The following is a 17,140-nucleotide window of genomic DNA, read 5'->3' on the forward strand; positions in this document are numbered from 1 at the left end:
GTCACAGCAGCGGTCAAGTCAAGCTACGTGTCACAGCAGCGGTCAAGCTACGTGTCACAGCAGCAGTCAAGCTACGTGTCACAGCAGCGGTCAAGCTACGTGTCAGCAGCGGTCAAGCTACGTGTCACAGCAGCAGTCAAGCTACGTGTCACAGCAGCGGTCAAGCTACGTGTCAGCAGCGGTCAAGCTACATGTCACAGCAGCAGTCAAGCTACGTGTCACAGCAGCAGTCAAGCTACGTGTCACAGCAGCGGTCAAGCTACGTGTCACAGCAGCAGTCAAGCTACGTGTCACAGCAGCGGTCAAGCTACGTGTCAGCAGCGGTCAAGCTACGTGTCACAGCAGCAGTCAAGCTACGTGTCACAGCAGCGGTCAAGCTACGTGTCAGCAGCGGTCAAGCTACATGTCACAGCAGCAGTCAAGCTACGTGTCACAGCAGCGGTCAAGCTACGTGTCACAGCAGCAGTCAAGCTACGTGTCACAGCAGCGGTCAAGCTATGTCTCACAGCAGCGGTCAAGCTACGTGTCACAGCAGCAGTCAAGCTACGTGTCACAGCAGCGGTCAAGCTACGTGTCAGCAGCGGTCAAGCTACGTGTCACAGCAGCAGTCAAGCTACGTGTCACAGCAGCGGTCAAGCTATGTGTCACAGCAGCGGTCAAGCTACGTGTCACAGCAGCAGTCAAGCTACGTGTCACAGCAGCAGTAAAGCTACGTGTCAGCCGCAGTCAACCCACGTGTCATGGCAGCAGTCAAGCCACGTGTCATGGCAGCAGTCAAGCTATTTGTCACAGCAGCAGTCAAGCTATTTGTCACAGCAGCAGTCAAGCTATGTGTCACAGCAGGTGGAAATTTTCAAGTCTGGACTACACTAGCTGGTGATTCATATCATGAGCAACGTCCCATGCAGTTGTTATATACAACCAACTCGAGTCAATCTTACACAGTGTTTCTCCTCTAGCAAAGACATAACATGTGTACCATGCTTCAGAAGAGAGAAAATTCACAATCTTGACAGAAATCAAAAACCTATGTTGTCCAATCCTCATCGTCTATATGATTCAGATGAAAATATGATGCTATTTCCCCCAATGCCAGACTTGTTTTCCAAAAGAAACATGTGATGACTCACTACTCTACTCAACAAGGTATCAATCATTCTACAGCACAGGCAGTTTATGTCACCTTCATCTGGGCTTTCCTGCAAATGTTGCTACCTTAATATAATTATCTTACCAAAAGAAAATCTTACTACATTCATAATGAAAATTAAGGGAAAAGGGTGATTATGATTTCCTGCATTAAACATACATAAATGTATAAGTTTATCTAATTCTTAGCCTAGAGTTATACCCTAAAGCTTTTCACCTGCTGGAAAATAAGAAGACTATTCTAGAATGACACATGACACATGACACTACACTGTCCAAGCATACAGGTTTGATAGCCACAGATCAACGAGCAGGCCAAGAGGTGTTTGCATTTTGTTTTCATGTCATAAATATTAATAGCACTATCAGGCAGCTCAGGTTAATACCATCAAGTTGCCATGGTGATAGAAAATCAATAAAATTATAAGTAACTTAAAGGCTGGCACATGACCTTCAAAGAAATGGCATGTGGATGCTGCAGAAATTAGAGGTGTCACACACACACTGTAAGTAAACCAGATATTTGCCCTGATGGAAACTTGTTCTGGTTTTGCAAGATTTATCTCATTAAAAATTTAGCAGCCAAAGAGAAACATGTTTTTTATGTCATTATATTCATTTCAGCATAATTACTGTTTGAAAAAAATAAAGAAAAAAATTATACAATCTGTATGTAAAAAGGAGTTTGCTAGACTTCTTATAAGAGTACAATGTATATTGCAATAATTTAAGTATTAAAGCAAACTGCCCTTGCTATTCATTGAATGCCCATCTCCCCCTAATCACTGTGTGTGTGTGTGTGTGTGTGTGTGTGTGTGTGTGTGATTATTCCACATTTCAGATTCAACTAAACAGCGTGAGCACTATACAAGGGTTTATTTTTACTTAGCCCCTCAAAGACTATGGTTCTGACAAAGGGACTGAGTTAGTGATAGAATACCAACCATTAACACTGCAGTATTAAAATGGAATGAGAAAGTGAGTGACACCATTTGCGAAATGGGGTCAACAAATATCCCTTAGGTCTTCCATCACTGCTGCCTCAAACTGGTTATCATATCAAGTGATCAAACCATTGGTTGATAGCATGGGGCATATTCTGGCATCATAGAACCTTTGAAAATAATATCTTTGATAACAACAGCTCGAAAGGATATCATACCCCATACAACAATAATGACGTGTCAACAACAGTGGCTTGCAATATCAGCAACCTGGTGTGGAGTACGACCCATACTTGTCGGTCAGTCAGCTGTCGCTCAGTGCAAGTCTCAAGCCATATAGTCCCGTATTTCAGGATAGGCACACTCACTTAGTAAGTCATGTCAGTCTTTTCTGACAAAAACTAAGGTCAGTTGCTCGCTGATTAAGCAATTTAATGTCTAGTCCAGTTGACCCTTGCGCTTGATAAAGAGTTATTTATTTTGACTATACAAGACATGTGATACATAAAAACTAATGCTTCATTGAGTACAATATTTAATGTTAATTACAATACAAACAAAGGTCTATCATGATAAGTGAAGCCATCCCAAATTCTAATAACACACCACTGTTTTTCTAGGTTTTGACAAAGAAAGGGAAATCATGACCTTATAAGATCATCTCAAGGGATCAATGTCAAATTAGAAATGCAGTCTGTTGTAGAATTGGCAATGAATTTCCAAATTAACTAATCGTGCTAGTACTTTAAATCATGCTAATAATTCAACATGTTCAACACAATGAAGAGAACCATTGATCCAAATGTAGTCTGCATCAACAGATGTTGAATGATCACATTGTGATTAACTCAAAGTTTCTGGAAATGTAGTAACATTGATAAAATAATCCTCAAAGTCTGTCAAAACTGTTTGAGTCTACTAGCCCCAACATGTATTTTGGCATTATTCTCAGATATGAGCCTTAGTAACTGGACAAGTACAAGCTGATCTTACTAGACCATAAGAAATATACCAGACAGGGACTTCGGACTAGCTGATAAAGTCACAGACTATTATCCATGTGCAATATCTATGCCATATATTCAACAAAGATGTACCTACCGTTGGTGAGTAAGTTTGGTTTAACGCTTTGATCAGTATCACAGCATGACAACTAAATGTGGAAGGACAGAACTCGTAAAGGCAGGTGCAAAATCAGTTTTTGGCTATTTTAGCATGATCAGAAGCTTGCTGTACAGGGGAGTCAATAGATCTTGCATCTTTGAGCAGTACAACAAATGCCGCAATCAGCAATATTCCAGCTTTCTGAGGGCAGTCTGTAAATAGAGTCTGGAGCAGACAATCCAGTGATTGACATCATGAGCATCAATTCATACAATCGGGATACGATGACATGCATCAACCAAGTCAGCGAGTCTGACCACCCAATCACTTTAGTCACCTCTTATTTCATCTTTTATGCAACTTTAGACAAGTCTAACTTGTTTCCATGGAATCAGAGAAAATCAAATTTTGAAAAATCCCTAAATAGCAAAAGGCACCACTTCAGCCCTTAGTTAATACATGTACCAGGTTTGGATGAAAGTCTTTCACAGTTTTCAAGTTGTGCTCCGGAAAAATACCACCTAGCCCTTCCTTTTAAAGAGGGTAAAACTGCTGCAAATACACGAATCAAGAGGAAAGTATTCTGTGCCAGCCTTAGTAGCAACATATCCCCCAATCACAACTCAGTGCAATCCAAATTGTACCTGAAATGTGAAACTATGACAATTAACCCTAGAAACAAAACCTACCTTCATCTCTGTCTTGGTTGTACACCTTTTTGGAATCAAGGGCATCAGCTGCAAGGAAGTTAATGCAATGTTAATACCACCTCAGTCATGCAAGTAGGAAAGGCAAACTTATGGCAACATAATACTTTGTGACCTAACTGACTTCTTTTATACTTGCAACAATATCATGACCACGAAAATAAATCTCAACAAGCATAGGTTGAAACAGATAAGGATAAAACCTCAAAAGATGTTCTTAAGTTGTTTCACAGTACTGTTTGCATATCAAATTGCTACAGGAACAAATAATAGTGAAATGAGACAATGTGGCTGCCATGTTCCAATAATACTAAAAAAAAGGTTCAGGACCACCCCATTCTTTTCATGGTACTATAATTAATCCCTCATGGCCTATTCTTTTGAGGTGTCTAGTTTGATCAGAATTCTGTGCCTTCTTCATGTTTTTCACCCATTCAGTGTGTAAGCTTCATACGCCTATCAGCATTTGAAATTAAGCATGAAAGTCAAGCCTGAAAGGGGCCTTGCCATAACCCGAATGTAAGATTAAGGGGGTGTATAGATTCAAATACTATAGAAGAGCTCTAGGACTCCCCTAACGCTGTTTTTATCACTTTTTTTCAAATTAGGTACAATGAAAGCTGAAAGCAGAGACCAAAATAACCAGTGCACCTCAGACCTATGTTTGTACTTATGGGTTTGGTTCATCACTTATTGTGACTTAAGTGACAATATGCTAAATTGTTTGGACTTACACAAATGAAAGTAGGTACCAAGCTTTCAGAAGCATTGAAATGCTTTGATACTTTCTAACCATTTCTATGACAATTTTCTTCATGTTCAGTTAAAAAAGTGTTTAATGTGTTCCAAATACATCTTCTGATAAGGACAATTAATACGATGCACCACAGGTGAAAGGGTTGAAAAACGTCTTGTTTAAGATTAGTGCACATAAATAACGATGTGCAATGTGCATGCATGCATGCGTGCATGTGTGGCAGCTTGTACTTGTCCAGACTAATGCCAGTTTCACAGTGCTAACCCACTGATACAATGCTGTAGTTTGACATGGAGACTAAGATGCCCACTCAAACACAATATACAGACTCCGAGCCGACTAGTCATCATTAAATCTCCTTAATGCTGAGCACCAGGCAGGATAACAACAAGTACCATATTTTAAGGTCTTTTGGTATAACGGAACAGGGGATCAAACCATTGACCTGCTCTCCGGGCAAATGCTCTATCCACTAGGCCACGGAGGCGGGCCAATGCGGCTCAGGAAAATTACACATGTAAGAGTGAATGAGTGAATATTAGATGATGGCACAAGCATCAACCACAAACAATCAGCCAGTCACACGTATTTGTAACCGTACAACCTTAATCTAAGTCTGTGTGCTGGAGACCTACTTTGCCTCAGAATCACCAAAGTATAGATATCAGACCATTTAGTTCATACCAATATTCCAGCAATACCATGGAGGGGGTCACCAGAAATGGGCTTCACACATTGTACCCAAGTCAGGATTCGAACCCGGATCTTCGGCGTGACGAGCGAACGCTTTAACCACTAGACTACCCAACCGTCCCTTATCCCATACCAAGCAAAGGCAATGTGATGTTGAGGTCTTAAATGGAGCTTCTAGGTCCCTGGAGGTAAAACAAACATAACCTCATACTGCAGATTCAAAAGCACACTTCTGCAGATGTATCTGAATATTTGACCTTAATAAATGTTTTAAATAGTAAGTGTCATCTTCCCGGGGTAAGAGTGTCCAATAGCCTTATTTTTTATCAAAGTCTTGTCTCCACCCTTGCCACATCAAGCCCACTTTTCTTGAGCGTAATATGATTTGACTATCACACATATCGATAGTCCAATCAGAGAACGTTTAACAAAATCAACATCCACAACTGGTAGACCTTCATATGAAAGTGACTTACCACTGCCTGTCCTTGTTGACACGAATGTTTTGTTTTTATCTTTTAACTCCTCAATAATTGCCTAGTTTTTTTGCGTCAGAGGTGAAATCGCTTAGGTTTTTAATATCTGATCGATCGCCTATAGTAGTCGCCATTTTTGTGAATGTATACAAGATAAGAACAGAAATCTTATTGGATATCGCCTTTTAATTACAAGGGGCACAACGTGTGATCAATGCCAGGGTCGAGTTAAGAAATGTCGCCTTGATGTTGCAAGGGTAGAAACTAGGCCTTGATGTTGCAAGGGTAGAAACTAGGCCTTGATATAGGCTAGTGGACACACTTGCCTCGGGAAGATGAGTAAGTGTAAGATAGAGTTGCAGAGCTCCAGATAACCTTTTGAGCTATTGAGTTTTTACTCAAAGGTTTCCATTTTTATTGGGTTATTACATTTTCATTGGGTAGCCAATATTTTTTCACTCATCTATTCATCACTCTATTGGTTATTGAGATTTAAAAAAAAAAAGAAAAAAAAAAAGGTTTAAGATGTATATAAGGGTTCTTACTATAGGCTTGACTCGGAAAGTAAATTAGCCTGTAATTGTGTTTCGGAAATTAACTTCATTGTACGCTTGCCCAAAATGCTGCACTGAGTATTTATGCATGCTGTTTTTATACATTTGAGTTTTCCATTATATGCATGCGTTTCTGTACGCAAGTTAATTGAAATTAATTGGGGTTTGAATATTTTTGGGGAGTATTTTACAAGCAATGACATCAATCTAGGTAACCCCAAATGTTAAACAGGCGCGGTTGGGTAGCCTAGTGGTTAATAGCCTTTGCTTGTCACGCCAAAGAGTGAGTGAGTGAGTTGGGTTTAACACCGCTTTAAACATTATTCTAGTTATATCACAGCGTGTCAGCTTAATGTGGGAGGAAAGTCCGAAGTGATGCAGGTCTAAAACGTTTATCACTTCGATGAAACCCACAAGCACGGGTATGGCGCTGACAAACCTAGAAACATAATTAGGGCGAACCAGAATTCGAACCCACAATCATAGGTTTCTGGTGTGCCCGAGGGATGCAACTCTGCACAGCGAATCGTGGCACCTTAGATGACTGGGCCACCTGTGCCCCCTCATGCTAAAGACCCGGGTTCAATTCCCGACATGGGTACAATTTGTGAAGCCCATTTCTGGTGCCCCCCGCCATGATATTGCTGGAATATTGCTAAAAGCGGCTTAAAACCATACTCACTCATGTTAAACCTTCACTTTAGGTTGAATACAAGGACACCTTCACATGCTTAGTTTTGACCACTGTAAAGTCACAACTCTGAAGTCCAACAAATCTTTGGAAGTATTTATGTTACTTTACTAACAATAATAGAACTAGGTAACTACAAGGTCATTAAATATTAATACACACCATAAGAATTCTTAAAACACTGGTTTAATACGTTTGTTGTTTAACGCCACACTCAGCAATATTCCAGCTATATGACAGCAGTCTGTAAATAATCGAGTCTGGACCAGACAATCCAGTGATTGACATCATGAGCATCGATCCACGCAATTGGGACCGATGACATGCATCAACCAGGGTTAATATGTACAGAATGCACTACAGCTATAGTATGATCTTCCCTGTAGACTGATAGTTCAGTCCATGGTATCTAATCTACTAAACAGCTTACAATCCTCCGTACTTGACAGAACAATAAGTGGCTGCTGTCAATCTGAGGCTTGCTAGGCTGCTGCATATCAGAAATACTTATTGGTTCAATTACTTTTGAAGACATGATGTATTTTAATGACATTCAGTGTCCCCACTATACTGGAGAGGAGATATCAGCATTATTCCAGCTATATGACAGCGGTCTGTAAGTAATCAAATCAGAACCAGAAAATCCAGTGATTGACATCATGAGCATCGATATCTGCAATTGGGATACAGTGACATGGCCTTACCACCCAATCCCATTGTTTGCTGAGGACCTATCCTCAACCCGGATCTCCCTACTACACTGGAGAGGTGATATCATCAGTCTCCCCACTACACTGGAGAGGTGATATCAGTGTCCCTACTACACCAGAGAGTTGATATCATCCGTCTCCCCACTCCACTTGAGAGGTGATATCAGTGTCCCTAGTACACTGGGGAGGTGACAACATTGGTGTCCCTACTACACTGTAGAGGTGATATCATCTGTCTCCCCACTACACTGAAGAGGTGATATCAGCATCAGTGTCCCTACTACTCTGGAGAGGTGATATCAGCATCAGTGTCCCTACTACACTGGAGAGGTGATATCAGCATCAGTGTCCCTACTACACTGGAGAGGGGATATCAGCACCAGTGTCCCTACTACACTGAAGAGGTGATATCAGCATCAGTGTCCCTACTACACTGGAGAGGTGATATCAGCATCAGTGTCCCTACTACACTGGAGAGGTGATATCAGCATCAGTGTCCCTACTACTCTGGAGAGGTGATATCAGCATCAGTGTCCCTACTACACTGGAGAGGGGATTTCAGCACCAGTGTCCCTACTACACTGGAGAGGTGATATCAGCATCAGTGTCCCTACTACACTGGAGAGGGGATATCAGCACCAGTGTCCCTACTACACTGGAGAGGGGATATCAGCATCAGTGTCCCCACTACACTGGAGAGGTGATATCAGCATCAGTGTCCCTACTACACTGGAGAGGTGATATCAACATCAGTGTCCCTACTACACTGGGGTGGCGATATCAACATCAGTGTCCCTACTACACTGGAGAGGTGATATCTATGTCCCTACTACACTGGAGAGGTGATATCAGCATCAGTGTCCCTACTACACTGGAGAGGTGATATCAGCATCAGTCCCCCTACTACACTGGAGAGGTGATTTCAGCATCAGTGTCCCTACTACACTGGAGAGGGGATTTCAGCACCAGTGTCCCTACTACACTGGAGAGGTGATATCAACATCAGTGTCCCTACTACACTGGAGAGGTGATATCAGCATCAGTGACCCTACTACACTGGAGAGGTGATATCAGCATTAGTCTCCCTACTACACTGGAGAGGTGATATCAACATCAGTGTCCCTACTACACTGGGGAGGTGATATCAGCATCAGTCTCCCTACTACACTGGGGAGGTGATATCAGCATCAGTCTCCCTACTACACTGGGGAGGTGATATCAGCATCAGTGTCCCTACTACATGTACTACACTGGAGAAGTGATATCAGCATCAGTGTCCCTACTACACTGGAGAGGGGATATCTGTCTCCCCACTACACTGGAGAGGTGATATCAGCATCAGTGTCCCTACTACACTGGAGAGGTGATATCAGCATCAGTGTCCCTACTACACTGGGGTGGCGATATCAACATCAGTGTCCCTACTACACTGGAGAGGTGATATCTATGTCCCTACTACACTGGAGAGGTGATATCAGCATCAGTGTCCCTACTACACTGGAGAGGGGATATCAGCATCAGTGTCCCTACTACACTGGAGAGGGGATATCAGCATCAGTCTCCCTACTACACTGAAGAGGTGATATCAGCATCAGTGTCCCTACTACACTGGAGAGGTGATATCAGCATCAGTGTCCCTACTACACTGGAGAGGTGATATCAGCATCAGTCCCCCTACTACACTGGAGAGGTGATTTCAGCATCAGTGTCCCTACTACACTGGAGAGGGGATTTCAGCACCAGTGTCCCTACTACACTGGAGAGGTGATATCAACATCAGTGTCCCTACTACACTGGAGAGGTGATATCAGCATCAGTGACCCTACTACACTGGAGAGGTGATATCAGCATTAGTCTCCCTACTACACTGGAGAGGTGATATCAACATCAGTGTCCCTACTACACTGGGGAGGTGATATCAGCATCAGTCTCCCTACTACACTGGGGAGGTGATATCAGCATCAGTCTCCCTACTACACTGGGGAGGTGATATCAGCATCAGTGTCCCTACTACATGTACTACACTGGAGAAGTGATATCAGCATCAGTGTCCCTACTACACTGGAGAGGGGATATCTGTCTCCCCACTACACTGGAGAGGTGATATCAGCATCAGTGTCCCTACTACACTGGAGAGGGGATATCTGTCTCCCCACTACACCGGAGAGGTGATATCTATGTCCCTACTACACTTGGGAGGTGATATCAGTCTCCCTACTACACTGGAGAGGTGATATCAGCATCAGTGTCCCTACTACACTGGGGAAGAAGAGAGATCGGATCATCTTATACACAGGGTTGAAGAGTTTTGATGTTATTTCCCCCTAACACAAACACACTATTGTGAGCACATAACACCAGAAATACCATGTCAACAAATCTCTACTGAAGTACATGAAATAATCATGCATTCACCAAGTCAGCAAGTCTGACAACACGATCCCTTTAGTTGTCTCTTATGACGAACATCGTCGCAATTACGGTTGCTGAAGCCCTATTTCTAATCCAGAACTTCACAGGCATATTACTTACTAACAGTTCAGCCAAATGTGTACTTTGACATTTATGCAACCAGTTCTTCAGTCTCATACCAGTGTGTTAGCTCTATGTGTGAGAATACATTTACTTAAAGAGCCATAAGACATTAACCAATAAGCAGAATCCACCAGTGTGGGTCAGTTGCTGACTAAAACAAAATTAATTGAATATTAGATTCAAAACCAACAATTTGGGGAATCGGGCAGCTAAGGGAAGCAACTCTGCAATTAATTGCATCTTCTTAGACCCCTGGGACATCCCTGCTTTAAGAGGTTTCAAAAAAGGGGTAGTCATTTTAGCTCCTGCTCATCGGTCACATTTACTGCAGGTTGTTGACATATACCACGTTGTTTGCAACCACAAGCACAGGTACGGTGTCGACAAACCAACCATCAAAATTGTAGCAAATGTGGGATTTCTTTTCAAAGATCCTGACATGACTACTGGGCCACCAATTCCCCCACTTTACTCTAAGCTGTGAAGTATATTTGCATAAATTTCAGGTGAGGTGAGGTGAAATAGGGATTAACGTCGCGTCCAAGATTATTGCTGTTATATAGCGACATGCATGCAGGTGTGTGTGCGGCTGCACTTCGCATAAATTTAAGATAGTGTCCACCTGTTGTGGGTCCTGAACTTGTCCTGAAGGACTATTTTCAGATGATCCTTGACTTCCCTAGAGTGAGGTGAGGTGAAATGGGGTTTAACGATTATTGCACTTATATAGCGACATGCATGCACGTGTATGTGTGTGGCTGCTTGTACTAGTTCGGACTGATGCCGATTTATAGTGCTAGCTCACTGAGATACCATGCCGCAGTTTAACATGAATACCCAACTCAGACACAGTATACTGACTCCGAGCCAACCAGTCCTTGTTTTAGCCCCTTAATGTCGAGTGCCAGACAGGGTAACAACAAGTACCATCTTTTAACGTCTTTTGGTATGACGCGGCAGGGGATCGAACCCCGGCCGGATGCTCTACCATTTGACCAAGGAGGCGGTCTTGCTAGAGTGTACCTTTGAGATGAAAATTGCCTACTGGATGTAGATAGTGTTTGTGTCATGATTCTTAACAGTTAATCCACTCTTCTAATATTTACTTGTAAATATGGCTTGACTTTTACTGTACTCATGTGACCTCAGACTTTGAACAAACCACTGACAAAGTTTGAGGTGATGCAGTTTAGACAATCTGAAGTGAAGGGTTGAACATACATTACCACCTCTTACGAACAGCATAGGTTGCTGGGGAACAATACTATAGGTTTCATAAAAAGTACAGTGGTATTTAACACAGATGGTCCATATAAAACATTTCTGTATTTTCCACAGACGCCTCTAACATCAATGCAGGCTAACTAACATCATAAACCAAATTGTTCTTGGTGGCTGTTTGGCATCTTCCTGAGGCAAGGAGTGAGTGAGTGAGAGAGTTTAGTTTAACGCCGCTTTTAACAGTTTTCCAGTTATATCGCGGCGTGTCAGCTTAATGTGGGAGGAAAGTCCGAAGTGATGCAGGTCTCAGACGTTTACCACTTCCGTGAAACCCATGAGCACGGGTATGGTGCTGACAAACCTAGAAACGTAATCGGGACGAACCGGGATTCGAACTCACAATCATAGGTTTCTGGTGTGCCCAAGGGACGCAACTCTGCACAGTGAATTGCGGCGCCTTAGACGACTGGGCCACCCGTGCCCCCTCTGAGGCAAGGAAGTTAACTGACTATGAAAGTCTAGTTTCCACCCTTGCCGAACGAGGCAGGAATTTCCAGGCTCGATTGTAGCACCATCAGTGGTTACTAATCAACGTCTATATTGAAATAAAAGTGGTCTTGACCCGCGAAGTGCATCATGTCACATGAGCACCTTGATTAAAAGTGTGTAAGAATTTGAAAAATATCTGTTGACGCCCAGTTGGCGGTACACGTTTTGCAAATCCTGCAGTCGACTGAAATCTGCACATTGAAATACATGTTGTTTACGAACTGGATGTCTAGTTCGTTCACAATTTTGATCGGACTATGCATAGACTTGTTAGTCCAGCCAAAACATAACTCCATAATCGGAGCCTAGTTCGGCAAGGGTGGAAACTGGACTTTCATAGTCAGTTAACTCCCTTGCATCGGGAAGATGCTGTTTGGGTGAGTGAGTGAGTTTGGTTTTACGCCGCGTTTAGCAATATTCCAGCAATATCACGACGGGGTACACCAGAAATGGGCTTCACACATAGTACCCATGTTGGGAATCGAACCCGGGTATTCGGTGTGACGAGCGAACGCTTTAACCACTAGGCTACCCGACCGCCCCAGATGCTGTTTGGAGCCTCTTGGAGAAGAACAGTAACTAGGTGTCCGTGGGTGAATGTTGTTTCATCACGACAGCCTGTAAACAATCCAGTTGGAACAAGACAAGTCTAGATAGACAGCATGAGCCACAATCTGTCGGGTCATGACAGCATAATCAGCCAGACACAGACCGAAACCATCCAAATCTTTTTTTTATGTCAAACATGAAATATAGGTGATTGCTGATTTGTGTCTCAAGTAAAATGCATACCACACCATAGCGTCAATCATGTATAAAAATTTACATCATGTCATGAGCCAATAAATTCTTTAAAACCTCAAAATTTCAAGTTCAACATTTTTTATAATGGCACCTATCCTACAGACTGAAGACAACACTACCAAAGATAATATAATGCCCACACGAGAAGTAGTAGAAATTAAGGAAAGATTTCCAGTATACAACATAACAACCACAAGGGCTAATGCTTGCTTGTTTGTTGGACCAGACAATCCAATGATTGACATCATGAGTCTCGATCCCCACAATGTGATATGCGATAACATGCATCAACAACTCGACCCCCTTAGTTGCCTCTTACAAGCATGCCATAAATGAATTTTTATTTCCAAAACTGTGTCGCAAAGATTTATCAAACACTGATGCAAAGAAATTGGCGATACAGACCCAATGTTATCACATTTTTCAGATCAATGTGATCAATTCAAATTTATAAAATAGTTTTGATAAGCAGCGTTATAAGTTTGCACGGTCCAATAGTCCTTGCCAAACTACCAAATAATTAAGGTAGCATAAGGACAAGTAGCATTTTGCCATTTTTAAGGATTTTGCTTAATGTTATTATTGTAAGAACAAGTGGACCAAAAATGTTAGTTTCTACCCCTGATGAGTACAGCGAACTACAGAACTCCTGAAAGAAACATCTCAAGAATAACAAAATTCCAGAAAAACTAATCACTGGTGTGTAATGGCATTATGCTAATCATAATCGGAACCGCTATGGAATATGTTCACCACTGACGACGTTTCCAAAAGTAACCCTCCAGAGTGCAATATTTCCTGATTAACAGGGTCCTGACCAACAAGGTTTCACTTTATTTGATATGCTTAATATTTCGACCTGATATATTGCTTGTTGAAAACATGCAAGGGATAAAATAGATTTTTGAGATGTTCCTCACATGATATTTTTCACTGACTGAAATGGTTAGTCTATTGAATTGAACAAAATCAAAACATACAATTTGATTATTAAAGTTAGCTTTATACTAAAATGTATCAACTTCATATTCTAATATGCTGAAATATCTTTTTTGTCAAGAAAGGTATGTCTGAAAACCGTATGCATGTCGATGTAAAATATGAAAGCAATAAGTCTATTTCTCTTGACGATAATGCAATTAAACAATCATGTATCAATAATATTAACTTGCTGTGATATGTTTGAACAAATAATAATTATATAATCAGTCATAATTCACAGTTAAAACATCCTAAAAGTAGGGAAACACTAAACCTATGAATGAAGCCTAGGTCCTCCAATCAAATATCTGCTCGCAAAGCGGGACTATTTTCAACACTTGGATCGGACCCACGTGGACCTGTGTTTTTAAAATGATATGAGATGTCTACGTTGTGAAACAATGGTTTTACTCAAGTCCAAGCATTACTGAGTTCAAAGTAGGTCGCGAGCGCACTACTTGAGCCGACATGCATCGCGTGCCCCATCCGGCTGTGTATGAGGGCTAATCGTATCACCGGCCTATCAATAAACAAACCTCATTTCTACTTACTTTGGTGCTTGTCCGCCAAAACGATGAGTGAACTCGATATATCCCTCCTTCGATAAAAACACATAACTTTGGCTTCCACATTTCCATTTGGAGTCTGCAAGGAAGATGTTGACAGACACTCTTAGTCAAAGTCAGCCATTGGATAAGCATTGAATAACAATAACCCAAATCACCCGCCGCAATCACCGGAATTTAACAGATTTACAACATTCTCAACACACGATCGCTTGAATTGACACGAAAACACAATCCACTTACCTTGTTGAGTTCCTCGATTCGTCTAATTTGGAACGGGGACGTGGACGATGTTTCAAAATATACATAATCTGCAAAGGAAACAAAAAAGGTCTTTGTGTGTGCTCGTCAATATACCGGTTTGTATGTACAAGCCACTGACGAAAAATAGTCCCTTGGGGTAATCGAGGTTCAAATGTGACGAACAAAAAGCAAATCAGACATAAAAAATATGGACAGATTAATTTTACCCACATTTTCTATATAGAAATTACATTAGATTATCGGAATTTACGGTAAAAAGTGGTTAACGGAGATTCTCAGTGAAGTTGAACCGAATCACACCTCGCATGCATACGCATGCACTGTACTCATGTGAATTAAAAACTCCGAAACAACCTAAAAGCTCAAAATGTACATTTATGAAATCAAACATATAGTCAGAATCTGCATGGTATCGATCGGAAGGTACATTATGCATGATTACTATGTTGTGTCACGACAAAGGTGTCGAGGTATCATGCCGCGGGACGAGTGGGTCCGTCCATGCTCTTTCCATATTCCGAAATTATACGTACCTCCAACTCTGTACATATTTGCCGCCATTTTTCATGTGTATGGTGGTAATTTAAAGATAGTATCCTTATTCGTCCTATAAAGCACAATCATGCGAATACATGGGGTATAATATCACGAAGGTCCACTTCATTACCCCCCTGAAGCGACAGATCATGGAGTCGCCATTTCTCGGACTGCCTACTGTCTTCCTCCTCTTTTCACACGTGACGTCATTCGTCCTTCGGCAACACTCGGTTTTCACTCTAAAATACACTTGAGGTACGTCCATCACAGAACCTAGGCATGCAGGGTGTCAAACTTCACCACTTGACACCCTCTATAAGTCTAGATATATGTAGTGTACAGAAACTATAACATATTCGAGAAAAACACATTTTTGTCATTTTCACCTTTATTGAGATTTTTTAGGCAAAATATGTACAAATATTTATATTCCATGTTCAAAAATGGTAAATTAATCATATAAATGTATATAGCGTTTATTCAGAACAACGAGTTTAAATTCAAACGAAAGCGTCGTTTAGGGTTTCTTTGTTCTTGTTAGAACCTTCCTGGACCCACATTTAGCATATTACTGCCTTTAGTGGTCACTCAAACAATCAAATTTCATCGACCATGGCAGCACTGGTCAAACAAATGATCAGTGATCTAAAAGTAGTTACCCCGGGATCATAGTACTCATACGCCGGTGAAGAAGGGTGGAAAAACTCAGTAACTTAGCAACTATGTGACGTCAGGGAAAAGGACACCTGTCTACATGCGCAAGAATATAGTTCCAGTGTGCGTGACAGTAGTTAACCCGGACCTATGTTGTGCATCCTGAGAGTGAAAGATCAACCACGCACGGGTCGCGGGGGTCAACTTCAAATATAGTAACAATTATCTTGCATTCACCTGGTCGTTATCTAACTATATCGTCCATCTATTACGAATATCAAATCTATTTGTAATTTCAACTTTCAAAATATAAAAAAATGTGATGGGATCTATATTTAGATATCTTGAGGAGAATGGCCTGGCTTGCTTTGCGGTTTAAACAATGTAAGAATTCCGAATTAACGGTGGTTTATATATCAAAGATGTTATTTCTATTCAAGCTGTTATCGTGCCGTTTAAGCTTCTGCTGGTTATGGGAGCTTCATTGTTACTTATGGTGCGGCGTGGTTATGTAAGAGGATATCCCCACAATTCATTAGCCTCGTGGTCTGATACTGATGATCAGTCAAAATGCGCTGTGGATTATTAGTTGTCCCGGCTTGTAGATTATGTTAATAATACACGAAAAAACTAATTTATTTCCCTCAAATTAAAACAAACTATAGCTACATTTTCTTATCATTAAATATTATAAGAAAAAAGCTGTTTTTTTTCTTAATTCGGCTAAATTCTAAATAAATATAAGCTATATAATGTTGGTTTCAGTCAAACGCTCATATACATCTATACATTAACATTTTATGCAGCTCTCAGATTAACAAATATAGACATTTAATATAAAATTGATATAAATATATGAGAATATTTGATAACTGATATAAAGAAGAAAACACAACACGTAAGGTTCATCAGCTGTATGACAATATTAGTACATATAAAAGTTTATTCTACACATCTGGATCAAATCATTACGACCGTAGCTATGTAGTCGTATGTTGCTGTACTAGTCGGCATTCTTATCTACTCGTTCCTACATGTTTTCAGTTGGAATATAGACCCCGTAAAATAACACTCAACCATACTAATGGATTTCACCAAGACTGGAAAAGAGACATTATAGATAACACGACTTATCGTAAGTTAAGAAAAGGATTCTAAAACAAACATTCACAGCTTTGCATAATGTATCTATACCCCTATTGTGTGGGCGTTCTATTGTGTGTGGTAAGGAATTTTCGAGAGGA

The 17,140-nt window shown here is 41.1% G+C and overlaps 1 protein-coding gene across 9 annotated transcripts in view; it reads right to left on the minus strand.

Annotated features, from left to right (window-relative positions):
• LOC139443981 (metastasis-associated protein MTA3-like) overlaps positions 1-15,430 on the minus strand; it is a 50,974-nt gene extending 35,544 nt beyond the window's left edge. For 8 of the 9 annotated variants that reach the window (XM_071224876.1, XM_071224875.1, XM_071224870.1 and 5 more), the window contains exons 1-4: positions 15,239-15,430; positions 14,685-14,752; positions 14,427-14,520; positions 3,887-3,934 (exon numbers count right to left, since the gene is read on the minus strand). In XM_071224876.1, coding sequence (XP_071080977.1) covers positions 3,887-3,934; positions 14,427-14,520; positions 14,685-14,752; positions 15,239-15,266 — 238 coding nt within the window. In that variant the 5' untranslated portion in view covers positions 15,267-15,430. The remainder of the gene's footprint in view (positions 1-3,886; positions 3,935-14,426; positions 14,521-14,684; positions 14,753-15,238) is intronic. The other variant, XM_071224873.1, reaches the window with a different exon arrangement.
• Between the last annotated feature and the right edge of the window lie 1,710 nt (positions 15,431-17,140).

This window comes from Haliotis cracherodii, unplaced genomic scaffold, assembly GCF_022045235.1.
Source record: "Haliotis cracherodii isolate W230 unplaced genomic scaffold, xgHalCrac1.p SCAF_5, whole genome shotgun sequence".
NCBI classification, from domain to species: Eukaryota; Metazoa; Mollusca; class Gastropoda; order Lepetellida; family Haliotidae; genus Haliotis; species Haliotis cracherodii.